At 42.2% G+C, this 18,442-nt stretch overlaps 2 protein-coding genes across 3 annotated transcripts in view; one reads left to right on the top strand and one right to left on the bottom strand.

Annotated features, from left to right (window-relative positions):
* The window catches only part of LOC309552113 (cationic amino acid transporter 2-like), a 251,702-nt gene that overhangs the window by 137,213 nt on the left and 96,047 nt on the right, over window positions 1-18,442 (bottom strand). The window lies entirely within an intron of this gene.
* The window catches only part of LOC309554623 (uncharacterized protein), a gene marked incomplete at both ends in the record, with an annotated part of 49,093 nt that overhangs the window by 10,775 nt on the left and 19,876 nt on the right, over window positions 1-18,442 (top strand). The window contains 3 exons of the mRNA XM_082256342.1: window positions 76-226; window positions 318-396; window positions 509-622. Of these exons, the coding sequence (XP_082112468.1) occupies window positions 76-226; window positions 318-396; window positions 509-622 (344 nt within the window). The remainder of the gene's footprint in view (window positions 1-75; window positions 227-317; window positions 397-508; window positions 623-18,442) is intronic.

The following is an 18,442-nucleotide window of genomic DNA, read 5'->3' as shown; positions in this document are numbered from 1 at the left end:
TAGAATACTTTTTTTTTTTTTTTTTTTTTTTTTTTTGGTGCACAACTCCTCTATTCTCAATGTTTAATATTTCAGTTGCCCTTTTGATGGAGACAACTACATTAGCAGGCTGATTTCTGTTGGAACTGCTTCACAGGCTGTACCTCTACCAAACTACTACAAGCGTTTTGTTGTGAACACCTTCACATTCACTGACTCCAGTACCCAGCTTGCTCTTGAAGGCCTGGTAAACAAATATAATATTGTTTTCACACTTTATTTCCCTGCCCCCCCAATTCACTTTTTTTTTTTTTTTAACTGTGTAAACCTGTCTGCAGGTATACTTTCACTGCAGTGCTTCAGTTTGTGTGCCTTCTACCATGGACAACTGTGTGGTTTCTTGCGGGCAAAGGAGAAGTGAGTATTTTTTTTTATACAGAGCCCAGGGTTTTTCACCCCCTCAAGTGAGACTCTTTATCAGATTGATCTAGATCAAATTTGTATCTTTAATCCTAAAATGCTGTTTCAGGGAGGATGGCTATGGTTGAACACCAGGATCTGATGTCTCTGACGAACACAGTGACTTCTCAAGGAGCCGTTGCATTTGTTTCTGAGCATGATGACGAAATGCTAAAACTGGAAGGTAATCTTTGTTGTTTGGGGGGGGGGGGGGTTCTTTCTACATTTGTGATGCTAATGTGTTTTCTCCCCTCAGGTACTAATCTCTCACAGTATTCCACACTGGACCTGGTTAGAGCACTAGTAACTGCTGGGGTAGTTGGGTCTGTGGCTGTAGTTGTTCTAGGCTTATGGATACGTCGCAGGAGCCATACATGCAACTCTAAAACTGCAAATGCTTAAATAAAAAAACCTTTTTTTTTCTTATCTGGCTCTCTCCTTATTCCTATTATGGTTCTAGAAAGCCCTGCAAAATGTCAACTTTGTGTCATAAAAATGAAATGGTTCAACCACTAATTTCTTTATAATTTCAGCCCAAAAACCAATATGGGGCAGAGCCTGAATGTATGACTAATGCTGCTCTTATAACCAAACTAGCTTTAGTTTAGACTCTCCCTCAGCTGTTCCCTGTGATGCCTAATAAGCGGGCTGGGGAAGGACTGACAAATCTTGTGTACAAAAATGGGAGCTTGTGACCCCCACTGGAAGTGAGGGGGGAACACTTATAATGCTTGGGGTTCTCCAGAGACACAAGTCCATATAGTCCCAAGCCTTTTCCAGTCACCTGGACTTCCTCAAACTTTGCTATAACTTTGCAGCCAAATGCAATGCTTTCTGTCAACTAGTAGCCAAGGATTGCAGAACTTTAAAGCTATAGCAAAGGTACCCCCTTTATTTGCCTTGTGGAGGGATAGTGTACTAAGGTTTTAGTTAATTTGCCTCCAATGCAGGGGATCTGTAAATCTTGGTTATAAGAACAGCGTGAGCAGCTAATGATCTTATAGGGTGCAACCTAAACGCCTAGTGCGAATCGCCATCTTTTATGCCTTGTGTACACTAGGGATTTTGTAAATGATTTTCTCCTAGCAGAACAGTTTTAAAATGCTCCTAAGCTGCGCCTTTGCAAATGCATGTAGATGCATTAAGGCGCATCAAGCAATTGAGTGTTTTATTTTATTGGCCAGAATCTTCACTTCTGCCCATTAAAATGCTTGCTAAACATTCCTAGCACTAAGGCACATTTTAGATGTGTTTTGGGGTGGTGTTAACCTACAATCTTGGTGACAAAAACCCCTTTCTGTACTGTGGGTGAAACCACCACCACTGTGCTAATCACTTATAGCAGCTGTGTACTAATGCCACTTAGAGGCAGTATGTGTCAAGCACAAGTGGGAACTATGAGCCCCGGTTCACACTTGTGCGTGTGCGGGGTTCGCATGTAATGTCGGAGCGCACTACTCCGACATTACATGCGATCGGCTGTGCGGTGCAAACTGTATGGCTAAATTTGCATCGCACCCGCAGCAAACACGCACAGGAGGCATTTTTGCAGCCGCATCAGGATCGGATCGCACAGCGGTTCACACTTGTGCGATCCGATCCTGTGCGAACTGCACGATCGCACTGCGATATGCGATCAAACTGGGGGTGTCGTTAAGATTACATTGACACCCCCCAGCGGATCGCATATGGCAGTGTGAACTGCCGGGGGTGCGTGTGCGATGCGGGAACAGGCTGCGAGTTCGCAGCCTTCCCGCATCGCATAAGTGTGAACCGGACCTAAATCTCCTACAAATACAGTGCTCAAATGTAACAATGTTGCAAAATTAAGAGCTTCAAAATGGTTTCCCAGTCCACGGGCCGTTTGGTGTGGGTTTTTAATTTTGCGGAGGAGCTCAAGTGAGAACACCTGTTTTGCAGGTACTATATTTTGCTGGATTTGGAAGTGCTGTATTTATGGGGAGATTTTATAGTTCTCACTTGTCACATTGGAGTCATTTTGTAAAATAGGCACGTGCTGGCTAAATCAGCTTGATTTTATTTTTGGTCCAAGCTAAAGTTAGAAGCTGAATGGCTACCATGCACAGCTGCACCAGATTTTGCAGTCTCCAGTTTTAGTAATCAATTCCACTGTCAAATATTAGTAAATCAATTCCACTGTCAAATATTATGTGTACAGTAAAAATTAGGCAGATCTCTGCAATGCATGAACATGTCCCAACCTGTTCAACCCTGCAGGAATCTACTTGCTGATACCAGCAGAGATGCACATGGCGCTTAAAAAAAAGCCACCTTTGCTTAAACAAAAAGATGGTCTAAATACGTGTGTGTGGAGTGGGGGTAAAAAAAAGTATGTATGGTGAACTTTAAAGCAGTAGTAAACCAGTGTTTTTTTTTATTCAAGGTAAAGCCATTATGTAGTGTATACTTTCACATTATGTGAACACACCTTTAGAACAAAGCCTTTCAGTGCTGCGCTGACAAGGTTTCCATCTTCAAGGCTTCCATCTTCACCTGGCCTTCCCTCCTGGTTCACAAACTTGCCCGGGTGGCCATTACATCAGCGCATGTGCTGGTGAGGTCACCAGCTGCATGTACAGCAAAGATCTCCTAAATGGTGCACATTTAGGAGATATTTACAGTACCTATAGGGTGACCACATTACCAAACTTCAGGGACCCCCCACCCATATGAAGCGTTCAGTGATGTCACAAACCATGTGACATCACTGGGTTTTTTCTACCCATTTAGGAAATGGCACTCGCCATACAATGCACTATGCTTGAGAGTGGAGTGTAGTTTTTAATGCAACCTTAAAGCGGAGTTCTGGGCACAGAATCGTTTTTATTTTGATGTCCCCCAAACAGTGACCCTTACACCACTATATATCCGCTAATCCTATTTCTTAGACTGGAATAATCTTTTTGCAAGTATGAAATCTTACTTTATAAAATTTTGGACGAGCGCCGCCATCTTTCTTGTGGATCGCTGAGTCCGTTGTGGGGAAAGGTCTTCCCTTCTTCCTCATTCGAGTGGGCGTAGGCCTGTGAGTCAAGCGTGAAATCTCGCGCATGCCCAGTACTATGCGATCGGCATAGTACTGGTTTCCGTCCGGCAACGTTAGAGGAAATCACGCGATAAGAGCGGCCGCCTACGTCACTGCACAGTGCATCTTGGGAGCGCCGAGTAAGAGCTCCCAGGACGCATTGCGGGAGCGGAAGTGATGGGGAGAGCTGCGGCTCTGGAGGGAGGAAGTCGATGCAAAGGTGAGTATATAATGCTCTCTGAACAGGTAAGGGAAAAAAAAAACGGGAATATCCAATTCAGGCTCAGCAAAGGGTAAGGAAGACCAAGCAGTGAATTATACAAAAACGATTCTGTGCCCGGAACTCCGCTTTAATGCCTTAGCTAGAAAAAGCATTGGTTTGATGTATGTAAGCCTAGCATTGTAATTGCAGGCAGCCACTTAGATTCAAATAGTGTAATTGTTCTTTAACATTTGTTAGCCTAAGATTAAACAAATGCTCTTTATCTAGGGCACTAAAGTTTCATATTTAGAAAAAAAACCCTAGACTACAAAGGGAATACAAATGACTTGAGGGATCTGAAGTAGAAATTGGGGAATAATGAAGTCTCAAGAGAAATCTAAAAGGAGCTTCTACTTGATATGCACAAAACTTAATTCAGCCATAGGGAACTACTAGTACCTGATGTCTGTAACACACAGAGGGGGATGACTGAGCACTGCAGCGTCCAGTAATTCATCTGGGAGTTGGGACGCTTGGGTAAGACACACCAAACATGGGTGGCTAGAGGTGACGTTAGCGGTGGGAAAACAGGGCTGGCTAAAGCCCACCGCTCCTCCTTTGTAAAAGCACCCAACTAGGAAAGGGGCGTTATCTTCCACTTGCGGGGTTTCTTTAAGAGAGGCAGGGTGCTGTGCTGCAGTGAGATTGCTTTATCGGCAATTGATGCAGCTGTTCTCTGCATCAATGCAGAATCGCGAAAGGCGGAATCGGGTTCGTTCTGGGACACTGTACTGTCCTGGAAGGTACCTGGGAAAGACCTTCAAAATGTAGCACTGTCCTGGGCAATCCGGGACTCGTGGTCACCCTGATAGGTAAGCCTTATTATAGGCTATTGGTAAAAACTGTGTATGGGAGTTTACTCCTACTTTAAAATTCCTTGCACTGTATTGCTTCTGACAATAAGGTTAAAGGGACCATGTTCCCTTCTGATGCACTGTTATCAGCAACATAACCTGAAACAAGTAAAGATCAGCCTATTCATCTACATATGCTCAGCCATTGGGTTTGTTTCCATCTAAGATGGGGATGTAGATGTATTGTATGAGATGTATTGCTTTGCTGCAACAAAAAAGTATTTCACCTGGCTATGCACTGTAGGGTGTATGAATATCAAGACTGACCAAACCGAATTATAGATACTATTGAAGGTAACTCAGGACAAGTACATGTATGCCATCTGTAGTTTTAAATATACTGAAGTTCATCTTTAACAAATATGAATTGATATATTGAAAGACCTGTGCACAGCACAAAGAGGTAAATCCACTTTATAAATTTATATTTTTTGCTCCTTAAGTGTTTTTTCAGTCCTTGGAAAAATAACCCATAGTCTACCATATTGGATTACAAAGCTAAGTTAGGTGGAGAAGCTAAAAGTAATCAAGGGGTTAATAATGAAACCACTGGTTCTTGTAGGTTTGGTGTTAAGCTCCACTACATAATGTTATGGTTTATTAACTGAGCTGAACATCAAAGAACTGTGCTTGGATCCCATGTTCTCTGCAGTGACATCCATTCTCTGCAGGACAGTAACTGGTGTATTCAGTCTCTTCACTGTGATGGATCCCATAGCCAAAATAGAAAGCCTGCAAGAAAAAAAAAATGAACAGCCTGAGAGCCTCCTTCACTAAAAGAAAGGAGTAGAACTGTTCACTTCCCATTAAACTACTCCCAGCTAAAGTAACACCTCAATTGGGTGAACCTGCAAATGTAAAATGACAACTAGATACAATAAAGAATTCCAATTAGGGTAGACCAATTTGTGGTTGCGTTTTTAATAAAAAGAAATTCCTCTATTCTGAATCAATATTACAGAGCAAATGTCAGTGATTGTGGTTACATTTTATTTTTTTATGTATAGTTCTGTATCTCTAACCTTTAGATTTAATATTAGCGGTCTATACAGCTCTCTAATTATCCACATTCATTATTCATCATAAACTTTCAGGCATGTCTAACAGTACTCAGCACATTGGTCTATGCTCACGGACAAAGAGTTCCAGGTCATGAGTTCTTGTCCCAACCGTGCTAACACCTTGTGAGTGATTATTTTGCTACATAGTAATACCTTGGCTACATCACTGAAAATTGCATGTAAATGGCTGTGTATATTCAAGAAACACACACGCATATGTGCTGGTTGCATTTAGGCATTCGCCAAGTTTCAGTATTCAAAACTGGCTAAAATTTATTGATGTCATACTTAGGATTTGAACCCATGGTTGCAGTGTTTATAGATAGTAGCTCTAACCACTAAACCATTGAGCTGAGCACAATAACATTTGGCATATTAGGTAGTCCCATTCTTCAATAATTACATAAATCTCAAATATATATATAGGGCTCAAATGCATGATCATTGTAAAATTGACACAAATTTGTAATGTATTGTTGGCTTACGGCAATACAGATTCAACGTCCCTCGATATAAATCCATCGTCAATCACGATGCCTGCCAGACCCGAGAAAAAAAAAAAAATAAAGAACCGCTTTGCCTCTTCTGAGGCTCCACGCCGTATGCCAATTTGGAGATTTGACAGCTTTTTTTCAAGGCAAGGAGCGGGGCCATCACCCAGTGACCCTGCCCCTTCTGATGTCGGACGGGGTGGTGCCACCGAGTGATGTAACCAGGTGGGGGGCCCAAGCACACAGGGGGGGGCCCCACACAGAGAGGGGGATTAGTGATGGACAACAAATACAGAAATCTTCCTCCAGCACCTGAATCTGATCTGTCCCTCTCCCTGCTATCAGTAATCACTATCACTAATCCCCCTCCCTTGTGTGGGCCCCCCTCCCAGCACTTATCTCTGCCCAGGAGTTTATTTGTAAATTGTAACTTTGTTTCTCTCTGATCACTGAGCGCCAACTTGCCCAGCCTGTATACTTTTCTTCTTATTTAACATTTTTTTTCTTCTTTTAGATTTAGCAGGAATTATGCGAGTTATGTTATATTTGTGTCTGCTAATAGTGATTTTGTTGTAATTTTAGCTAAATATATCTTTAATATTTTCTTGGGGGGGGGGAGCCTGCGATTTCTAACAGCAGCCCTGGCCCCACCCATTGCCTAGAAGAGAGCTGTCAAAACTCTAAATTGGCATACGGAGAGGCAAAGCGGTTTTTGGTTGTGTGTTTTTTTTTTTTTTTTTTTTTCTTTTTTTTTGGGGGGGGGGGGGGGGGGGGGTCTGGCAGGTGTCATGATTAACTGGATTTACAGCAAGGGAGAGTATTTTGTAATTTTTTATTTTGAATAAAGGACTTGTCCAAAACTGTGTTCTGTGTTTTTACTTTTTTTTTGAAACTTTTGGGTGAATGGGTAGGGGTACGATGTGAATACCCATTCACATGGGGTTGAGATCTGGGGGCCCCCTTGTTAAAGGGGGCTTCCAGTTTTAGATAAGCCCCCCCCACCCGCAGACCCACACAACCACCGCCCAGGGTTGTCGGTAAGAGGCCCTTCTCCCCATCAACATGGGGACAAGGTGCTTTTGGGTGCACCCCAAAGCACCCTCCCCATGTTGAGGGCAAGTGGCCTGGTATGGTTCAGGAGGGCCTGGTATGGACTGGGGGGGGGGGGAACCCTATGCCATTGTTCTGTCACAGGCTTCCCTTAACCACTTTAATACAGGGCGCTTTCACCCCCTTCCTGTCGAGACCAATTTTCAACTTTCAGTGTTCATTGTAATCTATGGGAAATCTTGGTCAGCTTTGCATGGCACTGCTCCCGAACCACAAGTGACAGGGACCCAGGACTACAATATATCTATACATGTGCACTACATTGACTGCACTAAATTGACTCAACTCACTATCCACTAACTACCTGCCTAATCTCTATTGTCACACACTATACATGGCTGCTGTGTCAGCAGCAGCCTTATATAGTGTGGGGTGTGGATTTAGCCCTGGCCCTGAGCCATGATTGGTTAAAGGCACCCTGCCTTTGGCCAATCATGGCTCTGACAGGACATGGTGCTGTGATTGGCCAAAGCATAAAAGTCAGGTGCATGCTTTGGCCAATCATCAGCAACCAATGCACTGCAATAGTGAAGTGCATTATGGGGCGCTCATGGCCCAGCGTCTCCATTTGTTCAGCGAACAAACTAACATCTGATGTTCAAGTCAAACTTACGTTCGACTCGAACACCAAGCCCATCACTAATATTTATATGTTTCTCATTATTGTACCAGTTATATCTCTATTATATATATATATTACAGACTTTGACGTTTTGAATGACAGACAGAAGTTTGAATTTGTACAAAAAATAAAAATGTATTTTAACAAAAGATAAAACATAATTGTAAATATAAAAAACTTAAAACAAAGACTTAAAATACAAGGCCTGGTCAGCAGAAGGACCAACCCCAAGTTGCCGCTCCAAAGCCTGGAAGTGGTGAACGGCTCACTGCAGCATCACCTTCATTTCAGGCAGCGGTGGGTCCATCGGCACTGTGGAGAAAAAGAGACAAGGTAATTACCTGGAGGCAAAATGCATAAACAAAGGATTCACAAAACCCCCACACCAAAAGCTAGGCACTGTAGCATATTTGCCCTGTTTTACATACATTCTTGCGCAAACATGATAAATTGCTGGTCTGCGTAGTCAGGTTTAAATGCTTAATCCCAAAAAATGTTTAGGGCATGTGTAAGGTGAATTCCTTGGCCAACAAGATGAAAATTTGACATGCAATCTCCATGGCTATATCTATGGTGGGAATGCTGTCCAATTCAATCCACATAGGATCAGTGTTTGCTATAAGGGCTCTTTCACACAGGCAGACCGTTCAGATCCGCCTGTCCATTTTTTTGGCAGATCTGAACGGTCCCCCAATGCATCCCTATGGGGCATCTGATGTCAGCGGAGAAATGTCCGCTGACATCTGATCCGTCAAATGTGGACGGATGGAAACCCTATTTTCCATCCATCCAGAGGATTGGATGAGAACGGACCGACGGTCCGTTCCCATCTGATTTCCCCATAGAGTTGCATGAGGAATGTCTGACAGCTGTGTCTCTGCACATAGTGCAGAGAACAGCTGTCATCCTCCTGCTCAGCGGGGGATCAGCGGATCGATCCCCCGCTGAGATAAATGGAGTCCGTCCAACGGACGGGCTGTGTGAAAGAGCCCTTAACCTAAGGGTTTGATTAATCAGGTGTGGCGGAAGGGATGAGGCCCAGCTCCTAGGAAGCTGAGGTGTGGTCTTTCATCTCTTAGCATTAAAGCCTGAAGATGGTAGAGATGACAGTGGAGGAAGCACTTTGTTTGGCCTAACAGGTAAATACTCACTAGATTCTCCAGTTTTTGAAAATATTCTCCCAAATGTGAATCAACTTTAAGGGGCCATAAGCATAGACAATAAGCTGTCTGCGGAAAGTGTTCTAAAGGTTCAACAAGTTTGAACAAGGACACAGAACACAGACATTCACAGTCAAAGTACTTACAGTGGGCCCCAGGGGAAGTGGCCTCCTGCTGCTCTTCCATCACTTCTGTCTTCTCCTCCACCTCCTCCACTTCAGCCTCCTCCTCCTCCTCCCCACAAAAAAAAGTTTTGGAGACAAAACTCACTAAATTGTGGCTCCACATCCCTGCAACTATTGTGTTCCAATGAAAAAAAAAAGGGAAATGGGACTTTGGAGGTAGCCAGCCACTCATAAACCCCAGGAGAAATAAACTCAAACGTTTATACAAAAATATACATTTTACATGAACGTTGTTAAAAAATGTTTAAGATCAATACAAAATGAATACAATATCTCCTAGTGATACATATAACAACAGGCTCTCCCCTATATCAAAAGAAAGCAGCCTATGGATTTACCCGTTCTGTAGATAATGATCATATAATTGAAAGTAGATGAAGTAAATTCTCTAAATTCCACGGGTATCTCCAAAACTAGCAGGATCGCTACACGTTTCGCTTGTAGCTTCTTCAGGGTATCCTGTCAACACTGGGGAATGTAATTACATAGGACAATAATTGTCAAAAATCTTAGCAGTTACAAAATTATTTCAAAACACTTGAGTAGAAAAACAATACAGAGCAGAAAGCACATCATAATACAAATCACTGTACAACCAAATATTAGCAGGGTACATACCCAATTTCCAAATGGAAGATGATAGAGATAAAGCATCTGAGGCCGTAAGATAGTTAAAATGGGAACCTAGATACCCTGGCTCACCTGTCTTGGCAGCAGGGAGGGCGAGGAGCCTGCACACCACGGATCTCACCCTTGAGTCTCCAAGTTCTGGGGTGTCAGTTAGGAACCAAAACCACCTATTACATACAGCAGAGTGATCAAGATCTGGTACGTATATTGGAAAATGTGGTATATCTATGGAAATTATACCTATATCCATAGATGTATGTGTGTCCATGCATATACATTGTGTGCATGCACGGGCACACATATATGAATACGTGGGGTAAGAGGAACAACTTCATAACAACATACAGCAAAACATTGCTCTAATGTTACGGTGCGGGTAGGTACAGCATATTAAGAACAACATATTTAATCTGAATATCCAAAAAGAATGACAGGGAACTAAAAAGAAAAAGAAAGCTAAAAAGAATAAACATCTAGAGCATGGGTCCTCAAACTAAGGCCCGCATGCGGCCCGCCAGGGTCCTGAACCTGGCCCGCCGGCCGGGATGTATCATACATGTTTTTTTTTTCATGAATCACCTATTTAGAGCCAGAGGCTCTAAAAGGCTTCAGAAAAGGGTGGAGCTGGGGCGTAGAGCACTGCGCCCTAGCCCACCCATTTATGTGACAATAGCGAATGAAAATTCACTATTGTCACATGGATCCTCCTCCTGGCCAATCAGGAAGCGGGTCCGAGACCCGCTTCCTCATTGGCCGAAAGGCGAGCTCATGCCATTGGCCGAGGAGGAGGCAGGAGGACTCGAGGAGACACCAGGGGACTGAGGAGAAGCCGCCGCTTACTGGTAAGTGCACCGGTCTCTCTGCATTGAAAAGGGCACGGCATGCTGGTCTCTCTGCATTGAAAGGGGCATGGCACGCTGGTCTCTGCGTTGAAGGGGGCACGCTGGTCTCTGCATTGAAAGGGGGCACAATGGTCTCTGCATTGAAAGGGGGCACAATGGTCTCTGCATTGAAAAGGGGCACAATGGTCTCTGCATTAAAAGGGGGCACACTGGTCTCTGCATTGAAAGGGGGCACGCTGGTCTCTGCATTGAAAGGGAGCATGCTGGTCTCTGCATTGAAAGTGAGCACGCTGGTCTCTCTGCATTGAAAGGGGCCACGCTCGTCTCTCTGCATTGAAAGGGGGCACACTGGTCTCTCTGTATTGAAAGGGGGCACGCTGGTCTCTGCATTGAAAGGGGGCATGCTGGTCTCTGCATTGAAAGGGGGCACAATGGTCTCTGCATTGAAAGGGGGCACAATAGTCTCTCTGCAATGAAAGGGGGCACGCTGGTCACTGCATTGAAGGGGGCACGCTGGTCACTGCATTGAAAGGTTCATATTTTTTTTTCAAACTATAGTCCGGCCCCCAACAGTGTCTGAGGGACCATGAACTGGCCCCCTCTTTAAAAAGTTTGAGGACCCCTGATCTAGAGAGTACATAAGCACAATCACTTGTAAAGGGAGAATATGGTGTAAATCCATGGGTCAAAAAGACTCTCCTATATATAGGCCAGTGTTGGGGTAGTTACTCAAAAAATGTAATTAGTTATTATTTACTTCTGTAAATTGTAATGAGATTACTTTACTAGTTACTACATTTGAAAAGTAACTTCAATACTTATTACTTTACTCTCCTCTTTCTTAATTGACCGTGTGGAAGAGGATACATGGACAAACATTTACTCTTTCTGCATAGAGTTTATTTTATAAATATTGTATAAATATTGAACCATATGAAAGAACAGTATCCCCTTCTGCATAAAGAAATATGCCTCACTGTAAAAACCAGAAACAACAGGATAAAGAAGGCCATTTTAAAATGATGTCAACACACGTTTCAAAACACAGGCTTTGGGAAACATGAGAATAAAACATGAAAAAACAGAATAAAACAAAGTGCAACAAAAAGTAATAAACGTCATCCCTCTCTATTCTTCGAAATAACGATTGTATCGCATAAGTAAAAGCCTTTCAAATTTTTTATCCGACAGCCTGTTCCTCCTTGGAGTCAGAACAATACTGCCCAGGCTGAAAAGCCTTTCCCCCGGTGCACTTGACAGTATTGGAGTGTTGTACTGCTTTGCAATTTCCTTAATCCTGAGGAACCTGGAGAGAAAATCTCAGTCAAATCCAGGCATTTTAAGTACTCCATGACTTCAGTCTCTGCGGTGTAGGAAAACTCCTCTTCAAATTCAAAAAAGTCATTGTGACTGGAGGTGGCAGGGCTCTGAACTGCTGGTTTCATCAGTGGCTCTTCAGGAATCCGGGCACGACACTCAGCAATTAGCCTGGTTTTAACAACATCTCTTCTCTTCTTATCTTTGAGCCAGCGGACCTTTAATTTGGGCATTGTGGCAACAGCCATTAGAGCATCCTTGCTGTCCAAGACAGATGCAAATCTGTCTTTGATTGCCTGTGATATGAAATAGTAGGCTACATTAGACAAACATATACAGTACAGTTCAATTAACAGCTTTTACAGCCTTATAAATTATTCAATATGTGTTTACCTGTATAATAGCACCAGGCATGCCAGCTGTCATCTGGGAAAGACCATCCTTCAATGCAAGAAACTTTGACATGAGAATCTCTAAGGTTGGCAGGAGGGTGCCGTAGTAGCAATCATCTTCTCCTTGTAGTATATCTAATGCAGCAGCTAGAGGACTTAACACTGCACAATATTCCTTCAGGAACTGATACTCTCGCTCAGTGATGCTCTTTACACTCAGTCTAGAAAAAATGGTGTTTAAATCTCTGATTGGGATTTCTGTGATGAGAGACAAAGCATCATGAGTTGAGTTCCAGCGTGTAGCAATGGGTATGATGAGCTTTCTTTTTAGCACATCCTCAGCCTGGTCTGAAGCCACAGTAGAATGATTAGTTTTTGTCCAGAGAGCAAGAGCACTTCTGTAAACTGCTTTACAGTCATTGTTACTGGTCAGCCATTTCTCCAGGTCATTTTTTGCGATGAGGTTTAGTGTATGTGATGCACAGCGCAGATGAGGCGGCAGTGAAAATGTCTTATCTGATTCTGTGGAGAGTGATTCGGCAACATCAGTAAAAGTGACCTCCTCCTCCCCCTCCTCATCAGATGGTTCATCAGAGTCAGACCCCTCATCAGGATGGGATTCAAACATTCTAAAGGCTTTTACAAAATTGCTGCCATTATCAGTGACACATGCTGTTACTTTATGTGATAGTCCAAAGGATGAATGAAGCCTTCTTGCGTTTAAGACTAATGCTGTCTATCCAGTGCACCGTCATTCCTAAATAACTTTTGCTGTTGGCGGACCAAACGTCGGCAGTGGTACACACATGATCCAGGGACTCGAACGTTCTTTTAAGCTTCGATTCCATGTTGGAATAGCACTTATCCATGTAATGTGAAAATGTTTTCCTGTCGGACATTGGCTTGCGACTGCAAGCAGTGGGTATTTTATCTAGTATTTTTCTAAACCTGGGCGATTCAATGGTTATGTGTAAGGAGAAAAAGCCGCACTCCAAGTTGAAGATGAAGATGAATAAAAATCTGTTTATTTACATAAAAAAAATTGATAAAAACATCTCAAAGTACATCCATGATAGCCAGAGACACAGGGGGGTGCACAGCGGTTGACGCGTTTCACGTCCGCTTAGTCGTAACCATGCACATACATGAACAGACATTGCTTAAATAGTGACTAGCACTTCCCGGGCCCATCCAGGATCAACGCTGATTGAACACACAGCTGCAAGTTGTCCACACTTAATTCACGAATGGAGACAGCCCAGCAAGAATTTCATGTATAAAAAACTCACCCAAGGCAAATAAATTGCAATAGGTGTAGAGAAAGTAAACACACTAACACAGAAAAACGAACAGTAAAAAAAGAATAATGAATAAAAGAGAAGTTTAAAAAACATTGGGAAACAATGAGAGGAAGAGAAAAGGAAAAAGGGGAGAAGAAAAAACGGGGAGAAGAAAAAACAGGGAGAAAAAAAGAAAAAAGAAAAGATAAGAAAAAGAAAAAAGGGGAAGAAAAATGGAAAAAAAAAAAAAGAGGGAAAAAAGAAAAAATAGATGAATGAATGAAATAAAATAAAAAGAAAGAAAGAAAGTAAAGGGGGGGGAGGAGGAAATGTAGATGCATATCCATAAAATGCAATCTACACTACTGGGTTTTCTCTCCTAATATGAACTGCAAAATCTCTTCAAAAAGGAAGATTAAAAAGGAGGAAATGGTCTCTCAATACCATACTATATATTGCACCCCATGCGTGTGTCGCTAAAAAACATATATGTGTGTGCACACATATGGTGCTAAATGTATGTATGACACCATAACACAATACAGTAAATCGACAATATCGTCACAGCCGTGTGTTCAATGAACGATAGTGACCCTACAACATAATGCCCAGGGTATCCGTATATATCTCAATACTAAAAAGAAACAAACCCTAATAAAGCAATATGTGTTCATACATTGATATTACAGGGAAGTCTAAAGTATACAATAAGATCCACTGTACACACAAACTAATCAATGCATCAAAGTGAGTGCCTATAGTAAAAAACGATATTCAGGTGTACACATACATGTTACAATATATGTTGCAATATACATCAATATACCGAACTGTGTTAACATGCTACAAGATACACACATAGATTTCATACAGACCAAATATCCCAGAGGTATCGGAATGAACCCTAAACAAAAATAAAGAAAGGAAAAGGAAAAAGAAAATAAAAATAAAAAGTACAAAGAAAGGACCAAGCAGAAAAAGAGAGAAGGTGCAAAGGAGAGAAAAAGAACAGAGATTGGTAACGATCGGTCAAGAAAAACACAGATGGGTATTGAATCTCAAAAATGATGACTAATGTGGAGAACCAACAAACAGTAAAAGAATACACATATGTATATAAACTTGATACCCCTATAGCCTAATCATCCCAAGCATAAATGCATGTACTCTCTTTGAATAAATCAAAAAAGGGGAAGAATAAAACGAACAGGACAGCAAAAACAAACGACATCCCACTTCATTAACAGGGAATAAATGGCAAAAACCAATAAAGGTTGCCAAAAATTACCAAAAAGTATATATATAAATGGTCATATCGTATAAATATCCACCGATGTGATCCCTACAAGATTTATGTCACTACATACAGTGAAGGGAAGGGACGCAATACAAAAAACGTCCAAACGGCGTCCGTTTTGCTGTATAAAGGAGGGAAGGGCAAAAACATAAGAATAGAAAAAGGGGAAGAAAAGGGGAGAAAAAACCCCTTACTATGATGATGCTTAAAAGGGGGCTCACAAATGGTGCCCTCATGTAGGTAGCTGCTTTTTCAACTGCCAGTGTCAGCAATCCAAACTCAGAACAGGTGAAGATACCAATAAAGGAAAGGGGAAAGGAAAAGTCGCATACTGACTAGTGTGACCCAACTTTATGTGCAAAAATGAGTAACATCCCATTCAAAGTTGAGTCCACCAGGTAAACGAGTTTGGAGTCTATGTATCCAAAACACTTCCCTTTTACATAAAATACGAAAAACATCTCCCCCTCTCACTGGGGATACAACCTGTTCTATCACCTGGACTGATACCAGGGACAGATCTCCACCACGCTCTGTATTAAAGTGACGTGCAATATTGGTGGATTTCCGTAACCTGATATCGCTCAAGTGTTCTCTGAATCTATCCTTGAGCTTACGTGTAGTGCGGCCCACATATTGCACAAGGCAACTCTTGCATGTGATCAAATAAATCAAAAATGTAGTATTGCAATTGTAAAACTTCTCTATTCTATATGTCTTATTGTCCAATGTAGATTGGAAGATATTACCTCCTGCAATGTGTGGACATGTGATGCAATCTTTCGTGCGCATTTGAAGTTTCCTTTGAAATGTAACCATGTTTCCGATATTGTCTTTTTGTTCTTAGCAGAAAAGAGGCTGGGAGATAATTGATTGCCCAAAGTTTTGGCCCTTTTTGCAACGATATTAACACCCCCCCTCTAGGATTTTAGCACATTCCCTATCTCCATATAGAATGGGAAGGTGTTTGTTAAAAATGTGTTTAATTTTGTGGAATTCCAGACTATACGAAATGGTTAGAGTGATGGAATTACTCTGAAAATCGGTACGAGATCTCCTAGAATGATCTCTTGGTGAAAGCAGGCTGTTTCTATCTTTGTTTAATGCTATGGAATATGCTCTTTTGAGTCCATTTAGGATAGCCCCTTGCTAGAAATCTTTTAAAGAGTAAAGCAGACTCTTTGTTGAAATCACTGCATATCCTTCTTACCCGGAGGAATTGCCCAACGGGAATTCCCTTAAAGGTATGGAAAGGATGACTAGATTCTGCATGCAGCAGACTATTGCCTGCTGAGGGCTTCCTATATAGGCTGGTAACCACATAGTTATTACAGTGTTCAAGTGCCACATCAAGGAACTCGATCCTTTCAGTACTCTGCTGTCCTGTGAATCTCAAGTTGCATCTGTTATCATTCAGATAAAGCAAAAATGCATTTAAAGTCATACTCTGTTTACTGATAAAGACCAGATCGTCTATGTAACGAAAATACAAAACGATCTGGTCTCTAAAGGGGTTTCCATCTCCAAAGATGTGAGCCCTCTCCCACCAACCCATGTAAAGTTTGGCCAGGGAAGGTGAAAACTTAGCCCCCATGGCTGCCCCACACCTCTGGAGATAGAAGACCCCATCAAACATAAAATAGTTATGTTTTAGGAGATATTGTAAAACTTCCATGATGTAACATCTAGCTGTCTCCATCAAACCCGTGTATTGAACCAACGAAAAGTGAACCGCCTCTAAGGCTAAATCATGTGGGATTGAAGAGTATAGACTTGAAACGTCACAGGTAATCCACTGATAGTCTGACTGCCACAAAAAGTTATTCACCACATTAAGTAGATGAGTTGTGTCCTTCAAAAAGCTAGGTAGATTTTGTACAATAGGTTAGAGCTGACCATCCATCCATTCACCCAAACGTTCATTGAGAGACCCAATGCCCGAAACAATGGGTCTCCCCTGAACTGGGTGTAGTCCCTTATGAACCTTTGGGAGGTGGTGGAAGATGGGGGTGATTGGAAAATCGGGTATCAATTTCTCGGATTCCCTGGGGGTTAAAATCCCCAAGGAGACCCCCCTGTCAACGAGTGTCTGGAGCGTGGTTCTAAACCTTTTTGAAGGATCACACCTCAAAACAGTATAAGTGCATGTATCAGATAACTGTCTTAACGCTACTTGCCTGTACATGTCCCTATCCAATACCACCACTGCTCCGCCCTTGTCTGCATTCCTGATAATTATAGACTCATCACTCATGAGCTTTTGTAAAGCATTCCTTTCACCAATGGATAAATTGTCCTCTTTTACCTGAACTATAGAGGGAACCGTTTTTTTTCAGTTCAAAAATATCCTCCTCCACCAATTTTTGGAAAACGTCCATTTGTGGGACACAGGATTGAACCGGGTAAAAAAGCCGGGTACTTCATAAGTAGTAGTTCCACTCTCCTTCACTAAATTCTCGAAGTCAGTAATGGCACAGTATTCCCGGAAAGATCTAGGCACTTCAGCACCGATCTCATTCAATCCAGCAGAAACAGGGTCAATCCGATCACTCAAATCGCATGGTACACAGGGCTCAATTGGTGTATCCAGAAAGTGTCTCCGAAGGGTTAAATTGCGGATGAACTTGTTGACATCCAGCACTGTTGCAAATGGGTCAAAATGTGAATGTGGCCAGAAATTGAGTCCTTTAGATAGGAGATTCAATTCTCCCATGGTGAGTGTCCTTTGTGACAAATTAATGACATTATTAATTTCTCCTCCTTCATCACTTATCTCCTTTGTGTACGGAGAGAGTAATGATGATCCTGCTGACCTCTGATGTTTCTTTCCTCCCCTCCTTGTTTTCTTTGGGATTTTTTCCTTCTCTGAGACTTCTTTTGCAAACCGTTTTTTGAAAAGGGAGTGCTATTAGGTGCACTTCCCGACCTGGACGGCTGAGGATAATCTGAAGAAGTGTCAGAGCCAAAAGTTCCATTAGAACTCTCCATGATACTATTTTCAGGATCGGAAAAACTGACTCTTTTTTTATGTTGAAAGCGATTCCATCGGTGTGACTTCTTCCATGTGTATACATTGTCCATCTCATAGTCAGTTTTATCTCGCAGGAGTTTCTCTTTTTTGCCATTAATTATCTCCTTCTCAAACTTATCAATTCAATGGTTGACAGGGGAAGCATGTCTTCTACAATGAACCCTGCAACTAGCCTGTTCATTTCGTTTAGTGTTACATGCTGTGCTCCAAGGCTTGAGAAAAACTTAGCTTGTTTAGGCAGGGTCGGCTGAGTGACTCCTTCAAGTGACCAGTGAGGAGGATCTTTTGCCACAAGTTTTGTATTGCCATGCGGGGCTGACAAATGCTTAGAAAGGTTGCTCATTGAGTTGGCAGCAGTTGAAAGAAACTTGTCGCCTGGACATAGTGTGCATTTCACACAAATATTTTTGTCCTTTTGAGCAAT

The sequence above is a fragment of the Pelophylax lessonae genome, assembly GCF_965119305.1.
Source record: "Pelophylax lessonae genome assembly, chromosome: 4".
Taxonomy (NCBI): domain Eukaryota; kingdom Metazoa; phylum Chordata; class Amphibia; order Anura; family Ranidae; genus Pelophylax; species Pelophylax lessonae.
The sequence above is the reverse complement of the archived record's forward strand: the minus strand, read 5'-3'. Positions and strand labels throughout refer to the sequence as shown.